The sequence below is a fragment of the Spermophilus citellus genome, assembly GCF_964194105.1.
Source record: "Spermophilus citellus genome assembly, chromosome: 2".
Classification (NCBI taxonomy): Eukaryota; Metazoa; Chordata; class Mammalia; order Rodentia; family Sciuridae; genus Spermophilus; species Spermophilus citellus.
This window is the reverse complement of record NC_138183.1, coordinates 223,686,589-223,707,454: the sequence shown is the minus strand read 5'-3', so window position 1 is coordinate 223,707,454 and position 20,866 is coordinate 223,686,589. Positions and strand designations below refer to the sequence as shown.

General features: G+C 34.2%; 1 protein-coding gene across 1 annotated transcript in view; it reads left to right on the top strand.

Moving 5' to 3' along the window:
* The window catches only part of DCDC1 (doublecortin domain containing 1), a gene marked incomplete at both ends in the record, with an annotated part of 489,436 nt that overhangs the window by 198,985 nt on the left and 269,585 nt on the right, over window positions 1-20,866 (top strand). Inside the window, 1 exon segment of the mRNA XM_081282196.1 lies at window positions 7,822-7,992. Within this exon segment, the coding sequence (XP_081138322.1) occupies window positions 7,822-7,992 (171 nt within the window).

Sequence of the window (20,866 nt, the reverse complement as noted above, 5' to 3'; positions counted from 1 at the left end):
TACCAAATATTAACAAGTTATAAGACTAAGTTACTAGTTATAAATTTTAAAAATATCATTCTCTATGTGTTTGAAAAAGATGTTACCAGAGCTAGAGTTTTACTCCATTTTACAGTAAGTTTCAAATAAATATGCCGTGTATCATAAATTTTGAGAAGTGCAAATGTCTTTCTAGATTCATCAGTATAATTAAAATTATCTTTAACAAATCCAGTTAGTATTAGAGATTAAATAGAAAATTATCAAAAAGAATAACAGATTAAATATTTTTTCCTTTAAAACTTTATAATTATTTTGCTCTTTGATATTTATGCAAAATCACAATTTCATCGAAATTAAAAAGTTTAGTGGGTCAGGAAAATGATAATTATGTTAAATATATAATTTTTAATGCCACCTTGTTAGCAACATTAGAAATATAAATTGTCTCATCCTCCAAATATAATAATATCTATACTTCTTTGGTATTTCTTCTTTATCATCATTATCTGTTTGTTTATTTAACTCTTCTGAGTTCTTTCTGTACAGTTCTTTATGTGGCTCAAAATTTCTTTTTTTTTCTTCAAAAATTAAATATCTACAAAAGGAGTGTGTGTGCATGTGCGTGTATGTATAATAATCTCTAAATATATTTGGCAATCTATGAAAATAGTTTATTTTTAAAAATGGCAGTGCCCCCAAAGAGGCTATGAGAATAATTTCTAAGAGATTACTTGGAAAACATCTATATTGATTTGGATGCATAGGTTCTAGTGTTTTGGTTTAGAAAAAGTCTGTGACATCAAGTTTTAGCTCTAATTCACATACAAAAAAAGTCAAATCCTGATGGAAAGAAAAATGAGAAATTTGAGGGAAAATTATGTTTTTACATAAATGTAATATTCTGCACATATCTCAAACCAAATTAAACATCATATACATATAGATTTAGTTCCTTTTCTGCTGCCTATAATTTTATCTTAAAATTTTGTTTTATTTCATAAAATTTTCCACATAAAACTGGGAGTAATAATGTATACATCATACAGCCACTTTGAGATGATGATACATGTTTTTGGAAATTTGTATGTAATATATTATTGCCCTTTTAAAATTGTGCTATTTTAAATTCTCTGAAAAGAAAAAACCAAAGTGGAATTAAATGTCTGAGGATTTTATTAGAAGAAATGCCTATGAGAGTGCATGATAAGGTTGAGAGATCTGTGAGACAAAAATGCAGACCTAATCCCAAGTAAGATTGGGTGGAAGCATCCTAGACCATTGTGTAGTCAAGAAAGGTTTGGCAAAGCTGTTGGTATAGCCGGGAGCCAAAGTTGGCCATTAGAGGAATTCTGTAACTCTCAAGGACACATCTGACTTAGTATTCCCATTGGTGCCAACCTGGTGATGGATCTCCAAGCAGAGTAGTTGGGACTCTTGGTCTATTGTACACCTGTAGTTAGAGGTCAGTAACACACAGTCACATGTCAAAAGGTACAGTTGACATTTTCCTTGTTGCCCTCACCATATCCGTATTGCTAGGTAAGTTATGAAGACACTTAAAATGTCTCTATTTTTAATAGTCCCTCCCTTCATCTGTGAGGGGAATGAGAATGGGGTTGTTGAGTAGGCCTAAAAACAGCACGTAAAGGACCTCTGCCTGCAAACGGTTAAATCTGTGTTGGAAAGCTTCAAGGAAACTATTAAAAGTTGACAGTAGTTAAAGTGCTAGGAATAAGAGGTGCCACACACTTTGGGGTCCCTGATAGTTATGCTGCACCGCAGCTTCCAAATGAAGAGATACTTAACTTTGCTCACAGGCTCTCAGTCTTTGTTTATCAATTCTGGATTATGTTTACTTTTTAACCTAAAATCAAAACAAAACAAAACAAACAAATACCCCACCCTACCCCCCAAAAAATCAAAAATTAAAAAACTGTGTTCTTGGGCCTGAGACAAAGAAGAGATTTAGGAAGCTTTAAAATACCATTTTAATTTCTCTGCCTACTCCCTTTGACTCATCTTAAATATGTTGTTAATTAAAAAGTTTCTTGGTCTTAAATTCAAGTGCTGATCTGACTTTGAGATCATCCTGTATGTTATATGCCACAATGATGTTCCTAGCATAGAGGCTGCCACCCTTTGTGATGATTTCAAGTGACAGTTCTGTGCAAAGTGCTCTGGAATTCTCTTTAATAATATGGGTGGATTCAAAACCACAGAGAATTCAGGCTGACAGCTGAACCCATCACTGAAAAAGCCAGAAGATCCTCAAAGCAGCATTAATAATAGCCAATATACAGGATTCACAATGTATGGCTCAGACATGCACAAACCTCATTAAGTATACTCTTTAGAATGATTATAAGCTGAACAATATTTTGTATTGACTATAAATCATCTTGAAAATTTAATTGAATTCAAGAGTTGCATGCATGTGTCATATAAATATGGTCAAACTTCCCTATGTGTTAGGTAAAAACCTATGTGTATGTCTATAAACATGTGCACATTTGCATTCTGTCAGAAGTTTGGCTTCTTTCCTCACCAAAATACTCATTTTTTTTTCTACCTTCTGCTCATTTGTCACTCTCCCAAATTCTGTACAAGTGTCACTTCCGCGCTGCATTTCCATGGAGAATGAGTAGGCTTTCTGTTGCACAATGAGATGGTGCATTTTTTCAGCATATGCATACGTAAGCCTTCTTTTGTGAATGGGACTGATAGGGTCAGATAATGTTTAAAGGGAAAGGCTTTATGTCTCTCAGGCTTCTATGTTTCCACATGGATGCTCCCACACACACATAGATTGAATTATGAACAGACCCATTAATGCTGGGATCACAAAAGGTCAAGTTTTGTCTTCTTTTACCTCTATTCACGTTGCCTTTGTGAGGAAAAAAAAAGGATTTGCAGAAAAAAAAAGATTTATGATAAAGAATTTTAAAGAACATTTTTCTCTTTTAGCAACATCTGTGATTTGAAAAAAATCATATTATGTGAAATAAATCAGGAATATTGTCATTACCTACCTGATTTTAGTATATGAGTTATTTCATGAGTAGGATTGTCTTAAGGGTGATATGTTACCATAATAACTGAGAATAAAACATAACACTTAGAGGATAAAAGGCTTTATGAATATGTAAAGCAACAAAATTTGAGTAAAATTGAAGGGAAACATTATCAAAACGTCATTGGTAGTATTCTTGATACATTTTCCCCTATGTTTAAGTTATCTTTGCTAGGACATTCAATTTGATAATTTTCAATTTAAAGAAACAAGTGATAACTTATTTAATTATGGTTCATGTAATCTGGGGGCCAAGGAAAAGAGCAAAAATGATAGAAATATTCTTGAAGCAAGACAGAATTTAACCAGATGAAAATTTAAATCTTTAACCAGTAGCCCTTTAGAGTGCAAATGACATCATGACATCATCAATTGTATGGTTGGTTGATTTCTGATGTCACATGAAATCCCCTATCAGTTAAAGTGTATGGATTGTGACAGTAAAACCAGTCATGTATAAAAATGCTCTCAAATCAAAGTCTGAAATTCTTCCTTTTTGTGTGTGTGGCTTAATATAGTACAAGGTAAAGTACATAAAATCATAGAGCATTATTGACTATCAGAATACATTGCATGATACTTGGTAGACTTTAAAGGCTGCATAAAATTACATCTTCCTGAATTGCATGATGCTGGAAATGAATTCAAAGAGAACCAAGGCTTTCCACAAAAGGAATCCTCCCATTTAAGTCTTTTGCTTCTTGAGTTTTAATATCATCAAATAACCATAACAGCAAGCCACCTGGCCTGTTGGTGTTTTGCTTTGAATATAACATACTGTTATCTATCATTCGAGGACAGTTGCTGCTATAGGATAGTGTGATCTGAAGGGGAAGATGAGGCTGAAAGCACTGACAAATATTTAATCATCTATCATTTTCATTTTTAAATCTTACAACATTTTATAGAGTTAACAGTACTATGGAAAGTGTATAAATTCATTCCTTCCTTTAGAAAATCAAAGAACATCATGAAAGAAATCTGCCATTGAATTTTATAGTCTATGAATAATATTGTCTTTTTTTTTCCCACAGCTTTCTTTAATTTAATAGATCTGTTGTTTGGATCTGCTGCTTCTATTCCATTTTAATTATATAATAAGTGCATACTTGTTATACCAGAATAATGGGTTTCATTGTGACAATATTATACATGTATATAATATATGAATAATGTTGTCTCTTTTAACATTTTTTCTTCTCTTTCTTCCCTGCTCATTTCCTCCATCTCCATCTCCTTTTAATTTCTCTCCTTGTCTTCTTTCTTTTTCATATTATTTTTCTTCCTATGTCTCTTATGACCCCCCATACACACATATCATATACTTTCTACTACCTTACATGCCCATGATTTCCAAAGTTTTGTTCCAAGTTAACTGATTGACCATGAAGGAAGGGCTTCTGTATGAATGACTAATAGAAATTGCTGTACACATTCTATGTACCCTTAAGGGCTGCTTATTAGTATCCTATTAGATGAGTTATATAGGGTTGCAAAGACTTAGCAGAAGTCAGTGTATCAATCAGGTTTTGCTAGATTATGCTGCATTGGTAAACAAGCCCCAAATCTTAGTTACTTAAAACAAAATATTATGTTGGCTACAGGTTGTTTGTCTCTCTCCCATATGTCTTTTTCAGTATGGGATAGAGGTTGAAGGAACAGTTTCTGTTGGGACATTGCTGTTTTCATGGCAGAGCAAAAGAGCAATGCTAGAAATGATAACTTGTAAAGCTTCTGTTGAGAAGTGGTATACGTTCATTTTGTTCACATTTCATTGGCCAAAGCAAGTCACTTTGGGTCATTGCTGTCAGTTATATGTCTGTTAACTTTTCTGGACCTGATTTTCCTTGTTTATTAGATAAGAGTGTTGATCATAATAGATAAATAAATATTTTCTAATTTATTATGACACTTGAGAAATAGAAAGAATCTGCATATGTGTGTGTGGTGGGAGATGGGAACAGTGAGAAGGGACATCTTGTTAGAGAGGAAGGGTCTAGTGGGAATATGAGCCATAAAGCCAGGTAGGGATCAGATTATAAAAGGTCTTGAATCTTGAATATCAAGCTATAAGATCTCAAAGAGTCACTAGAGGGTTTCATTTACTGTTCAGTTTGGATTAATTCTGTGAAGGTGGCAGGATGGATGACAGGGGAGAGTCTAGGGACTGGGAATCCAGTCACTAGGTATTTTGGTAATCCACATTGGGATAGGGATGAGGAAATAAATGATGACTTGGACCAAAGTATTACTTATAAAAAAGGAAAGGAATGATAGAAAATTTATATTTAGATGAGGGCCAAATTCAGTCCGTTGTTTATTTTTATAAATAAAGTTTTATTTGATCACATCCATGCCCATTCATTTGCATATGATCTGTGACTGCCTTACAACTACAACTGTGGGGTTAAATTCTTTGACAGAAACATTATGACCCATAAGGCCAAAAATATTTACAAACTAGCCTATTATTGAAAATATCTGCCAACCCTTTGTTTAGAAGAAAGGATTGTTTAAAGGAAGGTAGAAGATTAATCACATAGGAACAAACAAGAGTTACGGGAGACCAAAGATAAATAGGAATTATATTGAAGTAAGTTGTTTACATGCATCTGATACTTGTAAAGTTCTTGGAAAAAGTCAAATGAAGCTGGGTGTGATGGCACATGACTCTAATCCCAGTGGCTTAGAAGGCTGAGGCAGGAGAATCGTGAGTTCAAAGCCAGCCTCAGTAACTAGTTAGGCACTAACCAACTTAGTGAGACCTGTCCCTAAATAAAATACAAAATTGGGCTGAGGATGTGACTCAGTGGTCGAGTGCCCCTGAGCTCAATCCCTGATACAAAAAAAAAAAAAAAAGTCAAATGTAATCAAAGTTTTACATGTATAAAAACTTCAACTATGTTTAGCTTTTACCAAATATATGTGTGCACACACACACTCACAAACATCATTAGGGTAAAGTGAAAAATAAATATTTAAGCCACATAATTAAGAATATAAGCTTGTTCTTTAGCAAATTTCAGCAAAATCAAATACCATATTTTTAGCTGAGAGAGAAAGAAGGAGGATGAGGTGTCAGGACATGAAAGAATCTTAGAGGAGTTTTCATTTTGTTTGTGGATGTTGAAATGAGGTATAAAATCTATACAGCAGATAGTTGAGAATTTCTATCTGCCTCATATGAAATAAAGGTAAGAATAGGAATGATGGACCAAGAAAAATATAACTAAAACTCGATATGCAGAAAACACAGATTTAAAAAAACAAAACACTATAATAATATACCGATGCACTGGGCACCTACCTGCTTTAGGCTAGACATCATGCTGTCTATTCTTTTATCGAATTAATTCTCAGTATGTTAGACCAATATTATTCTTCATTTATTTATGCATGAGGGTTTTATTCCTTGTTCAAAGTCTCCTAGTCAGTATGTGGGAGAGCCAGAATTTTAATGCAAGCTTTCAAAGTTGATCACTTTAAAGAATTGCTGATAAAGTGGATTTCTGTTCCTCATCTCTTTTGATTATGACCATGTATTGACCAATAAAAATCGAGTCAATTACCAATTATCCTATGTCATTTAGTATTCTTTTATTAATGATTTGGGGACATTAAATGATTTTATGCCATACAGCTGAATATCTAACATGAATTTCCTTTAATAATAAAGCCTGTGAAGCAATAAAAAAGAATTCAGTCTTTAGAATTATATAGAATATAAGTTTATATAAACAATGAAAGTCAAAGAAATGGCAGTGATTTTTAATTTGTAAACTATAAAACAGTAGTTTGCTGACTCCTCACCATGTTTTATTAATAATCCATAAGTAAATTTCATATGCGCATCCTAAAATACACTGATTAGAAGTCCAAATTTTTTTTTTTAAATCCCAGGTATGTGTTCATTTTGTTTCTGGAAAAATTCTATGCTTTATCTTGTCATTGATATATATATTTAAAATGGTGTCTAGAACAGAGCATTGTCTTTAAAGTATGGATATTTTGAAAAATTACATTTATGAAATTTGGAAAAATTGTATTCTAGAATATTTGGAAGAAGATAACATTTATTTATTTATTATTTTCGGGGGGTACTGGGGATTGAACTCAGGGGCACTTGACCACTGAGACATATCCTCAGCCCTATTTTGTATTTTATTTAGAAACAGGGTCTCACTGAATTGCTTGTGCCTCACTTTTACTGAGGCTGGCTTTGAACTCTCCATGCTCCTGCCTCAGCTTCCCAGGTTGTTGGGATTACTAGTGAGGGCCAGAGCGCCCTTATTTATTTTAAAGGTCAAAAAAATCTTAGTGAATTTAATATATGTATTAAAAATTTTAATGTAACTTGTTGAAATAAAATATTCTAAAAAGGTACATATAGGAAAACAAAATGTGATACTAGTTTATGTACATTGGATTCAAGTCCTAGGAAGTTTTTATTGTAATAAGCAGTTTAAAAGTCCTTTAAACTTGTCAGATGTGTATGTTCCTTTTTATACTCAGAGATATTTTTCATTTAGTAATTGTCAATGGCCACCTATTCCATATTACTGAAGTAAAAAGGTTAGACATTTTTCATAAATGAAATTTGTTGATGAAGGAATGCATATATATCTCTAATCTTTACTCAAGGCTATATCTGTACTCAAATTCTTGTATTGAAGTCATTTTCCCCCATCATGCTGGATACTCAAAAATCTAATAGGTGTGACATCAACAATTACTTCTTGCTAACAACTCTTGTAATTTAACCCCTTCAGGTAAGCAGGCTGATTGATGAATTGCAGACAGCTATCAAAAGCAACAGAGGTCATCTCTCTAAACTTGGCCCCCAATTACAGGCTGAGCAAGAGCAATTCTCCTCTTATGTCTACCAACACATTAAAAGCCTTCCAGCAAACACTCTAGTCCCAGGAGGCCTGCAGCTCAAGGTGGGTGTTATTCTATGACTCTCATTGGATTCAGGCGGAGATAAAAACTCTCTTCTGCATTTGAAGACCCTTGTAACATTGTCACTCAGCTAGAATTTCCTTTTATCTTGTTGTCCTCTACACTGGAGGTAATATTACAATATTACAATGGTAATATTGCTATTCAGGAAATAGGTTTTAAAAGTAAATACCTACTAAACTTTGAAATATGGATTTATAAACAAGTTTTCAAACCAATAATTTTAATTAAGAAATTTAATCAGCTGAACATTTATATGCTTTTCCAAGAAACATATTTTTCATAGGAGTCACTATGTATTTCAGTTTCTAAAAATAACATTTGTAGAAATGGCCAAGCTTTAATAGTTGACAGACAGTGGCAACAGGAATTGGAGGTGAAAGGCCAGGTGACTGATTGATGTTCAAACTACATTTCCAAGGAAAAGGATCTGTATTGGATAAGTGTGACACATGTCTGAGTTCACTTGGTAAAATCAATACTTAAGAATATACTGGGAAAAAAGGTGAATTGGTTATTTGTCAGGACAAGATGGCTAAATGTCCTAGACTACTCTTCTATTGTAGTTTTAGAGTGGAAAAAGAACAATATACTTGGTTGAAGTGATTTAGGTGCTTAAAGCTTAGGGAATGTTAACACTTTTGTTTGCATTATAGAATATCCTTGCTATGTTAACTCTGTCAAGTTAATGTAGTTCTATAACTTTACACCTTATATTTTAAAAGCATATAATTATTAAAATTTGAATTACTGAAAGTATGACCCTTTTCCATCTAAAGCATAGCATTATTGCAACTCTTCATTTCCTTTTGATTATTTTTAGAGGGACGCAATAATTTTCAAAGTTAATTATAATTTTATTATCCTTCATTTCTATAATTCCTCTTATTATCCAGTTTTATTCTATAAATAACATTATAAACTTCATGTTTTCTGTTCTTAATTTTTTTCTTAGGATGATATTTCCATGTGTGCAGTTTGAATGAGAATGTTACCATTAAAAATTGACTTTTGGGGAAATAAAATTCAACATTAAACATGATAATTTATTTCTCACAGTTCAGTCTGTGCTAGGCAGGTAAGGGATTAGGAAGTGTTGCTCAAGACATAGAGGTCAGGTTGGGCATGGTGGCGCACACTTGTTATCCCAACAAGTGGATTACTTAAGATCATGGGAAACTGAGGCAGGAGAATCACAAGTTCAAAGCCAGCCTCAACAATTTAGCAAGGCCCTAAGCAACTTAGCAAGACCCTGTCTCAAAATTAAAATAAATAAAAAGGGCTGAGGATGTGGCTCAATGGTTAAGCACTCCTGAGTTCAATCCCCATACTAAAAAAGAAAAAAAGACGTCTAGGTCAAGGATTCTTATAGTTCAATAACATTGTTCTTTTCAAGTGTTTGACCTGACAGCCCCATCCTGCCATTTTGCAAATGTTCTGAGAAAAACTAGGTGATAGAGTGCAGTTGTTTTAATGCCATTCATTCCCACCCATTTGTATCAGCAACTATCATATTAACTATAGTATGACCTGGAAAATTCTTTTTTCCCCCACTCACAAATTCACTGATTATTTCTAAAGAATTTCTATCACTTATTCACATTAGCACATTAGCCTGATAGCAAATATTTCAGTTTAGAATCTGAATTGTTACTTTCATGTGTTCCTCTATTAGAAGGCTTCAAAATCGTTTTTTATACCAGCAAATAAATAGAAAGTTTATACTTGCAAAGGAGTCATGTTGTAATTGTATGTACCTACCCCACTATCTAATACAAAAGTCACTAGGTATATGTGGCTATTTAAATAAAAATTGGTTAAAATCCAAGGCTTCTAGTGCTTTGTCCGACACTTCTCTGGTTTTAGCACTGAAAATTTTGCATCTGGCACCCTGAAATGGTTCATTATGCTAGTCTTATCTCCAGATTTCCCTCTCTTCAGTCTCAGGAATTCTCCTGCTTTATGATTATTGCCCAATAAGGTAATCAGCAACGTTAGCTTCTGCCTTCTCTATCCTTGATACCCTTTGAAACATCCAGTTTCTGAATTTTTGAATCATCTGGAGACCTTTTAAAAAATACCAATGTCTCTGCTAGTCATGGTAGCACACATTTGTAATCCCAGTGACTCCAGGAGGATCACAAGTTTGAGGCCAGCCTTAGCAACTTAGTGAGACTTTGTTTCAAAATAAAAATTTATAATGGCTGGGGATGTAACTCAGTGGTAGAGTGTCACTGGGTTCAATCCCTAGTACCAATAAACAAAAAAGCAAAAGCACCAATGTCCTCAATCCTAGAGATTTGGAGTTAATTGGTTTCGTGTGCTAAGATTGACTTCCCCTGGCTTTCAAACACTGATTGTTAAATTCTGAGATGTTATGAGCCAGTTGTTAAATATAGCCATTATTAAAATCTTGTATAAACTTAAAAATAAAGGTAATAAATACCTTTCACTTTCCAATCATTTTATTACATTTTATCATTACCTACCTATTCTTTTGAAGTTATTAATGTTTATTATGTTTGTTTAGTGAAAACAGTATATAACAAAGTGATACTGTGCATTTCTTTCCAAATTTATTTTCAGGGCTGACTTGTAACTTGAAATTGGCCACAATAAGAATATCTATATAACAGAAATTGGCAAATGCTAAAAAAAGGGCTTGCTTTAAAGTCTAAGCCATGGACCTAAGATGCCTGTTTTTTTTTTTTTTTTAATAAGTTTTTACTGGAACACAGCCATGCCCACTGATTTGTGCTTTGTCTATGGCTGCTTTCACAGAACAATAGCAGACTTGAGTGGTTAGGCAGAGACCATCTAACTTGAAAACACTAAAATATTTACTACTTGATCCTTTACAGAAAAATTTTACCTCTGGTTTAGATGTAGTTATATGATAGAAAAAGTTCATAATGCAATTTCTTAATTTGAAAGTGAAAATTTTTTGTATCGGTTACATTGTTAATAGCACAAAAAATTGCAGTATTCTCCCAGCATATAAAAACTATTATCTGAATAGAAAATAGAAAAAATACTGCTTAAATAATTAATTAACAAAGAAAGTCCTACATACATCTTTCTTGTTTTAGTTCTGTCTTATTAACATGGATGAAAATATCAATCAACATTCAGATCAGAACTGCACTTGTTTCTCAATTTCAACCATAGTTTGGGTGTGTACACAGACTTGGCAAAAATCAATGAAAGCATTCTGTGAGAATCTGTTAGCTATGTGGAATTTACAAAAGAGTATTATGTGTTGTGTTATTATTTGCAATTTATGTGTTATATGTTTTTATATAAACATATAACCTCCATTCCTAAGCAGGTTGTTAAGCACTCACTGGAACATCTTCAGGTGTGGTCCAGGCATCAGTATTTTTTGAAAGCTTCCATATGATACTATTTTCAGGCAGAGTTGAGTATCATAGTGAGATTTTTACAGCAATGCTAAAAAAAAGCTAACAGAACCCTGCAAAGAAATTCTCATTTAAGGTTACTAATCAATTAAAACTTTTCTCTATATTTTTACATTGGTAAAGTAGGAAAGGCTAACAATGAAATCCTTTAACCTCAAATTATGGAAAGGGAAAATTCCCTCTTTTCAACAATAGCTACAAAGGGAACAATTTTATATTTAAAATTTCTCTTCAAGATATATTTTCATAGGGAAAATTAGAGAAGAAAGAAAAAGAAAAGACTTCTAGTGGTTGGAATGGCTAGTCTTGAATAGGTATAATAAATGAAGTCAGCTAGTCTAATGTGCCTAGATCCACAGCTAATTAAAAGTCTTTCTGATGATTAGATAAGTATGTAGGCTAAAATATGGCTGATTAAAAATATTTGCTACTTTCAAATATTTGAGACAATAGTATCTGAAGATAAAGTAAGTAGGGAATACAACCAAGTTAAGAGCAAATAAAGAAATATATTTGTGAGGTACAGGAACGCCTGTGTCTTTGTGTGAACTGTAATTTCTTTAAATCTTCACATCATAGTTTTCTTGTTTTTTTAGGAAATTTTGTGATAGTCAATAATATTTTTTATTTTTCTAAAAATGAAACTTTCTGGTTTATGACTATTTTTTCACTTAAGAAAATTATTAAATAAAACTTAATCACTGGTCTCCAGTTATAATTGCTCAATATCACTCCCTACTGGTGACCACCCTGAATTGTGGTAATAAGTCCCAGGCATAGAAAGAGATACTTGGCATTTTCAGAGATCCATTCCAAAGATTTCTGCAAACAGTACTGCTTTGGATCAGAGACCTACATTTTCCTTCCTCTGTCAGAAATGGGGTAGGCGTGGGATAAAGGAAATTTTCAATTTATCTTTCCCCTGTTGTGCTTCCCCTTTTTCCAGTCAACTCTAATAATATTAATCCCAGGTTTACTTGCACTATAAACTTTCTTGAACTAACTTAAATAAAAACAATTTTTTGAAAACCTAAGGGAATCTTACAGAGAAGCAAACCAGGAAATAAAGCAACGTCTCACATGAAAGTCACCACTTTTCCATATTTTTTCTCTTAAAGCCCTGTGATCTTTCATCTTTACTTTTCTCTGTGAAGTTTTATTACTTTTTTCTTTTTTCAATTCTGCCTCTTTCTGCAAGATAGGTATCTTTTTACCTCTTCAAATGTACATGGAGGGAAAATTATGGCCTTGGCCTTGGTCTTTAGTTTTAAATGATCATCATTATCTGAATAGAGCTGTATCTCTTGGTTCAAACCATTTAAGGAGTGGATCTACTTGAGTCAGTCTGGTCTTGATTAAGTACTCAACACAAATTCAGCTACCTGTGTCCAGTTACTGGGGATAGTTTAAAGTCATTTGCTATATAAGACTGCCCTTCACAGAAGTTAGTTTAAGGAGGAAAGTTGGTCATGGAAAGTCAAGTTTACTGACATGTTTCTCATATAAAATTAAGTAGACTATTATAAAAAATTATGCAGTATTTGTGGTAATGCATTCCCCTCCAGCCATCCCATCCCATTTTGGGGATGTGGACATTTGTTCCAAAGGGGGAAAAAAACCTGAAATATGTACTTTTTAAAACTAGCTTTTATATCTGAAATAGCTATAAAGAATAAACTAGGCTCAAAAAGTGTACCCTAGCATTCAGAATTACAAATCTCTTAGAATGGGCTTTGGTGGTAGGTTCTATACTTCCTCTCAGGTAGGGAGAACTTGCTAATTCCAACTGAAAAGATATGGAGCAAATGCCACATTGTATCACCTTACATTAATTGATTCCATAAACTGTTCATATCCATGGCTTGGACAAATGCTGTAATTCCTTATGGGTGCATATGACAGACCTCCCTTTGGCACTATCTCTAACTCAGTTACCTCTAGCTCATAGTTACCACTATAGGGAAGGGCCATATCTTTTTTGGCTATGAACAACTTCATCTTACATCGTGGCATGTATTTTTCAGGGTGTTAGATGACATATCAGTAAGTAAATACATTTTCCATGTATAACTGAAAGGCAAAGCTATAGTAAAACTTTTTTTCTATTTTCCATTCATTTTTATTTTAGAAAAGTGACCTAAAATGAATGGGGATGATTATCTTTCTAATCTGATTTTTGCTGATTTATATCATTCCGTGGCACATGTGTATAAGCCACAGCTCAACTTTGAGAACTACAACAATCTCTTGTAGCCCTAATTTTCAACTAGGGTTGGAAGCAGGGTGTGATTCAAAGTCTGCTTGGGTACTTTGCATATTGTATATAATAGATTTCACCTGTCCACTGCGATTTTCACCCCACCCGATCTTTCATTGATCATTTTAAAATAGCAACTTTTAGTTAGGTGTTACCATTAGAAGGTCAGCACCTAAAAGGACACATTATTTCCATGGTTCATATTGCCTTGATCTCATTTTGCAACCAGATGGCATCATAAAGTGCCAAGTTTAAATGGACACATAGGACAATAGACTGATAGTAGCATAATTGTGGGAAAATTCCTAAAAAAGTATTGAAAATGCAGCATAACAAAGTTTAAGGAATTTTAGGAAAAATTTATATCAACTCTAACTGTTTTGTTCCTGCATGATGAGTCTCACCCTTGTACATCAATTCCATAGGTACTCAACCACACAATCACAGGGTGTACTTTTTAAAAAAAATTATTATTCTGGTACATTCTCTTCCTGCCACATCATATAAACCTTTAGAATGGTGATATTTCTTACTGTTTTTACCTTCTATGGTTATACTCAATGGGCACCATAATCTATGTAGCCCTGCAGGCAACAAGTTTTGTGAAACAATTTCTATTCCAAACCTTCTCTTACTCCTTATCTGCTGTTGTTGCTACCACCCCCAGCCACTATAAGAACATCTGCTGTAGCCATGGCTCAGTGATGTCTGCCTTCCTAGTTCTGTTCTTTCTTCCTCCTCCTCTTCATTCCCATGGAGATGCTGTCAGAAATGTGGAAGATTCCCTGGGAAAGCAGGGGAAAAGGATTGATAGAAAAGGGAATTAGCAAATCTGTAGGGGATGGTGGGTGGGAAAACTAGTCATAAAGTGGGTGATTGTGAAAGAGGATTGATGAGCAAGGACATCTGATGTGTGAGTAGGTGGGAGAATACATGGGGGGAACAAGTGGAAGGTGGGTACAGGGACAGCCTTTCACTGGAATTAGTGCTTTTCACACACAATTGGTCAGTGATGTTTGGTGGGTTGTCTTCACTTTTTTCCAGTACGGGCAGATCTAATTTCTCTGGGGCCTAGGACTTGAAAATTTGAGAGTGGGGACAGGAGAGGGGGCAGAGGAAGCTCTCTTTAGAAGCAGTCTGAAAGTGGATATTTACATAGAATGAGAAAGTAAATCACAGCAAATTAAGTGAGCCTAATAGATTGAGGTTCTTTTCTCTGAGATCTTTTTTTTATGGAGCTTATCAGAAATGCTTGTTTTTAGCATGTATTACTATACTTGCAAATAAATACTGAAACATTTTGGTAATCTTTCTTATTAAAGATGAGACTTTTTAATGTACCTTCTGAGTTTCTACACTGTAGCCCAATAGGAATTCAGTAATGACACAGTCATGTCAAACTGAGCATAAGTTTATACTGTAGGGTCCTCATATATCATATCAGCATGCAATGTATGTATTATGTACTTGTTAATAAAACCATCAAAATATTAAGAAAAAGAAATGCTTACATGGAAATAATTCCTGATTGATATCTACCTTCCCTTTCACTATGATAATTTCCCAGATTCTCAGGACCTAGAGCAAATAGAGGGAGTGAAGCTTCATCTTCATTAACTTTACATAAATTCATTGTGGCTGTGAGCAAGGGAGGAATGACAGAATTTAGTAACCTCAGTAAAAACAAGATTCAGAAGCTTGTGAATTTTTTATCCTTTCTACTTTTATATTGTTTTTTTGTAGTGTAGTCTTACAACATAAATTTAATCAACAACTTAGTGAGACTTTGTACTGTAATTCCACTTTTTTTTGTACCGAGAATTGAATTCAGGGGCACTCAATCACTGAGCCACATCCCTAGCCCTATATTGTATTTTATTTAGAGTCAGAGTCTCACTGAGTTGCTTAGCACCTCACTAGTTGCTGAGGCTGGCTTTGAACTTGCGATCCTTCTGTCTCAACCTCCAGAGCTGCTGGGGTTACAGGCATGTGCCACTGCGCCACGCAAATTCCATCATTTTATCTTTATAGGACTTATTATAAAATAGGCTAATTTGGTTGATAGCAGAAAAGATGCTGACTTTATCTATAATATCCTCCTGGCCTTTCTTATGGTTTGAATACTTGAATGGGTTGTATGCTATGTCATTGAAACTATTTGAGATCTGTATTCTTTTTTATTGTCATTTTAATAGTTGTGGTTTTTTTGTTTTTTTGTTTTTTTGTTTTTTTTTTGATGGTGCTGGGTATTGAACCTAAGGGTTTGTGGTCATTTTAAAAAGTTTAAAATTCCTCAAGTACTCATTTGTATTAGTAAAAAATCTACTTAAATGTTTAAAAATTTGTAGAACAGTTAAATGACCAGAAGGAGATACCTGAGTCAATTATCCATGGAATGGTGGCAGAATGTTTTATTTTTGCTTCTTCATTGTTCTGTATATTTATTATGTCCTTACTTCCATTGTGTATTTCTTGATTCTTTCCTTTCCTATTTCATTACTTTCCCCAAATATGTATTCACAATCTCTGAGCTGCTCCATTTCATCTAAGTTATTTAACAATGGGAAAACAAATTGAAAATATTTGCAAAGAACAAGTGGTAAGACATGCCAACCTGATCTTCATCTGAAAAATCAATTGTGATGAGAGTAGAAAAATATTCAAGGTTATGATTTTAAGAGCATTCATTAACTTTTGGGCAAAATGTGATGGAGATAATCAATTTTCATATGTGGATTTTACCATAGTAGGCACATGTTGGGACACCCATTTTAAAGGTAAAGAATCATGAATGCTTTTCAACAACTCATGGAATAGCTAATTAGCAGTAGGCACTGAAACCTCTCACCTATGTTTCTTTCCAGTGCTCCCCCTCCCCCAACAGGCATCTGTAACCAGGTGTAAATCTCCATGTGCAGGAAGATACAATCTTCTTTTCTTAGCTCTGCTGAAGAGAAAAACAGCGTCTGTATCAAAATCAGGGAAGAGCAATTGGTCCAGGCATTAGCTTCCATGCAGTGCTTGTTGTAATGAGACAGGCTTTCCCTGTGCAGTCCTGACATCCTAGAAGGTGCCCAGAGAATTGCCAGGTGGGCAGTCAGCGGGGAAAGTCCACAGGCCAGAACTATATTACTGTCCCAGCAGTTATTCAGACTAAATGCAACCACTGAACCTTACTGTTGCAGGCACACACTCTCTCTCAGGGAGATTGTCCTTCTCCATAGCAGTTAATTTGTTTTTACCTCTCAATTAGCTTTTTCACAGTGTTTGATATGCTCAAGTTGCTGAGTATTTCCTTCCTACATATGTTCCCATTCCTTGGATTACCCACTGACATCTATGTTAGTCTGACTCACCATGAGTATTTTCAAGCATGAAATATTTTTTGAACATAAATAAATGCAGATTTTCCAGTAAGCACAAATGAAATGATACATTTATACCTACTTAATATTTTCCCTACAATTTTGATGATTTTTATTATTTTAAAAAATGAACTATTTCTAGCCAGGCATAGTGGCACATACCTGTAATCCCAGTGGCTCAGGAGCCTGAGACAGGCGGATCCCAAGTTCAAGATCAACCTCAGCAACTTAGTGAGGCCCTCAGCAACTTAGTGAGATCCTGTCTCAAACTAAAAACAAAATGGGGCTGGGAATGAAGCTCACTGGTAAAGCACTTCTGGGTTTGATACCTAGTATCCCCTGCAAAAGGATTATTTCTTAAGATAGAAATGTTTTACTATATAAAATAGTTAATTTTTGTATAAGTTTTAGTTACCAGAGTACCCATTCATATTAATAGAAAAATTATGTTTATAAGCATATTTGATATAAAAAAACTAAATAGCATTAAAAACATAAACTCTATCCAAGGGTGAAAATGTGATCTCTAAGGCTGAGGATTTGAGAAAATCTGATGATTTGGTTCATATTTAATCCTGTAGTGTTCATTTCTCTTGGAAAATAGCATTTGGGGATATGTGATTATGTTTTTCTCATCAAATCCCTTGTTTTTTTATTAAAAGAAATATATTAAGCCTAGGAATCTTTATTTATCAAGCCACAATATTATATATAATACAAATATTATACTCAACTACTGACAGAATGCATATACCTGATATTTTAATCCAAGTTAAATATAATTTCAGTACTTGATTAATTTAATAGAAGTGAAATTCTGTTTTTCACTGAGGTCTTAAAAAGGGCTTATTGAAATAACTTGGCTTAGGACATGACCACTAAGCAAATTAACCTTGCCACTACCTTCTAGATAATTTTGAACACTTTCATATATTGAACTTATAAAGAATTGTAATTGGATACAAAGAGAATATTTTTGTGGACCTGTATAACATACTGTAGAAATTTTACTTTGTTAATAGACAATAAAATATGGGGTAGGAGAAAATTATTTTTAAAAAGTACTTCAACAAAACAGGATGTGGTGGCACATATCTGTAATCCCAGTGGCTCAGGAGGCTGAGGCAGGAGGATCACAAATGCAAAGTCAGCCTTAGCAACTTAGCAAGGCCCTAAGAAACTTAGCAAGACTCTGTCTCAAAAATAAAAAATGGCCAGGGATGTTTGGCTCAGTGGTTAAGCACCCCTGGATTCAATCCCCAGAACCAAAATCAAAACAATAACAACAAAAACTACAACATACATAATGAAAACAAATACATAATAAAACATGACTGTAGATGCTTAAGAAGCAGGTTGCAGGCCCACTCCTGTACAGTAATTGTGAAGATGATGAAAGCCATCCAAGAGGATTCAACATTCTCCACCTCACTTAGCATTTCCTTGTCTCCCACACCCAACTCAGCCTCTCAGGTACCCCAGGATCTTACTAGTGCCCTTTCTTCAAAAGCTGCTCTTAGGAAAGTTATATAATAAGACCTTTCAAGTAAGATAGTCATTTTCAAATTTTGTTCTTACATCAAATTTTTTATTGGAATATACTCCTACTATAGAAAATAGATAAAGGTAGGATCTACAGTGTTTGAAGCCAGAATGATGGCTGCTTCTACAGACTCACCCATCAGATTGGCTCTCCCACCACCCCCTCACCACTTATATACCAGCCCTACCCCAGGCCCTCTAGGGATTTCAAGACACTGAGATTAAAAATCGCAGCCTTAAAGATTCAATAACCAATAATTCTGGCTCTGATTTCCTCTGCTATGCCTATAGCATTCTAATTATGTCAGAAGTGTGAATCTTCAAATGGAATTTCAAGTACTGGCAAGTTGATGGGAGAGATATTTTTTGATCCACCCATAAGATCCTACCCCATAGGCAGTCACCTGTTTTTCATATTTGTAAACGTTGGGCTGTATTGTAACTTACACTGGAAATTTAAAATGTCTCTTACAAGATAAAATTTTAAGTATACCATTTCTGGGACTTATAATATTATTTGTCTTTTAGTTAAAGTGTTCTTTAGATGTATGAAGCTTAACAATTAAATAATTTATTTTCACTTCAGTACATTTTCATATACTGGGACAAAATGTGTTGGTCTCTTACCTGTTAAATAGTGTTTAAAGATATTTGTGTTGGTTAATAAAATACTTTTTCACATATGTAATATAAATACGCTAATTCATTATTGACTTTTTGTTATCTGAATCTCATAATTTTAATATTTGCTTTGGATGTATCACTAACTAAATATTAAGTTTAGACATGCTTACTGTTTGATTTATGCTATATAGACAGTGTGGGCATTCTAAAAACCACTCTGCAAGTCTATAAAAACAGAAAACAAGCAGTATTTGTGTTTGATTTACTGTCCACATGATATTAATCCAGTTAGAGTTGATTTTCTATCTTCAAAGTTGACTTTGAATTCTGATTGTATCAAGATTTTTTTTATAGTTAACTAGATTCTTCATAAGAAAAATATTTAGGATTTTTTTATGTCCTATGACTTAGATAATAAAAAACTTTTACTATAAAATATTTTTCTATGCTTTTAGTTTTCATGCCAAATTTCACATATAGAGTCTCTAATACTAAATTTAAGATAAATTTTGATATCACTAATTAAAAACGCCATAGGACTTGATTTCTCAAGATCTCCCTGTCCCTTTTGAGTATTCCCCCTTAAAGAAAGCATTTAGCCCTTGTGAGACCTCATCCTTAAAACCTGGCTGCTGTGGGTACTGCATGAGCTTATATGTATGTGACAGTGTGTCCTAGACTCTGAACTACCTTACCTGTGTGTGCTGGCTGCTGTACCACACTGCTTGGATCTCTTCTTTGTGACTGATGTACCCATCCCCCCACTGTAACAGCTATCATGTCACTTGGGCTCTTAGTGTAAAAAAGCTTCTTCTCTTAAAATTGGACTTCCACCTTCAGGACAGCCTGCATCTGACTTTAGGCAGCTACCTCACCTCCATTTGGACAAATCTAAAGGGTAACTCCAGCTATAGAGCTCCCTTTAAAGACCTCTGTTCCAAAACATTTTACCTCCCCCTGCCCACTCAGCTTCTCTCCCTTACCAGTATTGCCCCTGAGTGCTCCCCAGTAAACTTCCTGAAGACAAATCTTGGTTTCAGTGTCTGCTTCTAGGGGACCCCAGTCCAATACAAGATGTAAGTTAACGTTATTTCAACATGTGTAATTATATTCACCTGAAATATGACAGATAACTTTGTAAGGATATTTTATATTTCTTTTGTGTACCAGACCTCTAGTAGTAAATCCTGTTACTATATGGCCTCTCAACTTTTGACAGCGCACTGTGGTGTCATTTTTCTATTATTGCCTCTTGACAGCATTACATCCTGAGGCATTTTGAAGCTTAGGTGTTTGGCCTTCTGCTCACGCACTAGAGAGCTTCCTGGGTGGTCTTCCAGTTTGTAGAGAGTTTGGGAACCTGCTGTTCTCCCACAGCTAGCTCTTAACCAGACTTATAGCATTAAAGGTCAGATAATGGTATGGAACAAGAACTTACACAGCTCTTCGATAGATGTCACAAGTGATGCCAGGCAAACTCATCAAAGAACTATATTGGCTCATAATTCCCCATTCAAGAGAGCTTTTCCTATAGTTTAAGTTTTGGTAACTGTCTCTACAAAATTTTAATAGTAAATAAAATTCTTTGGGAACTCTGTTGACATTTTTATGACTTTACAAATACTATATATGAACAGTTATATTTATG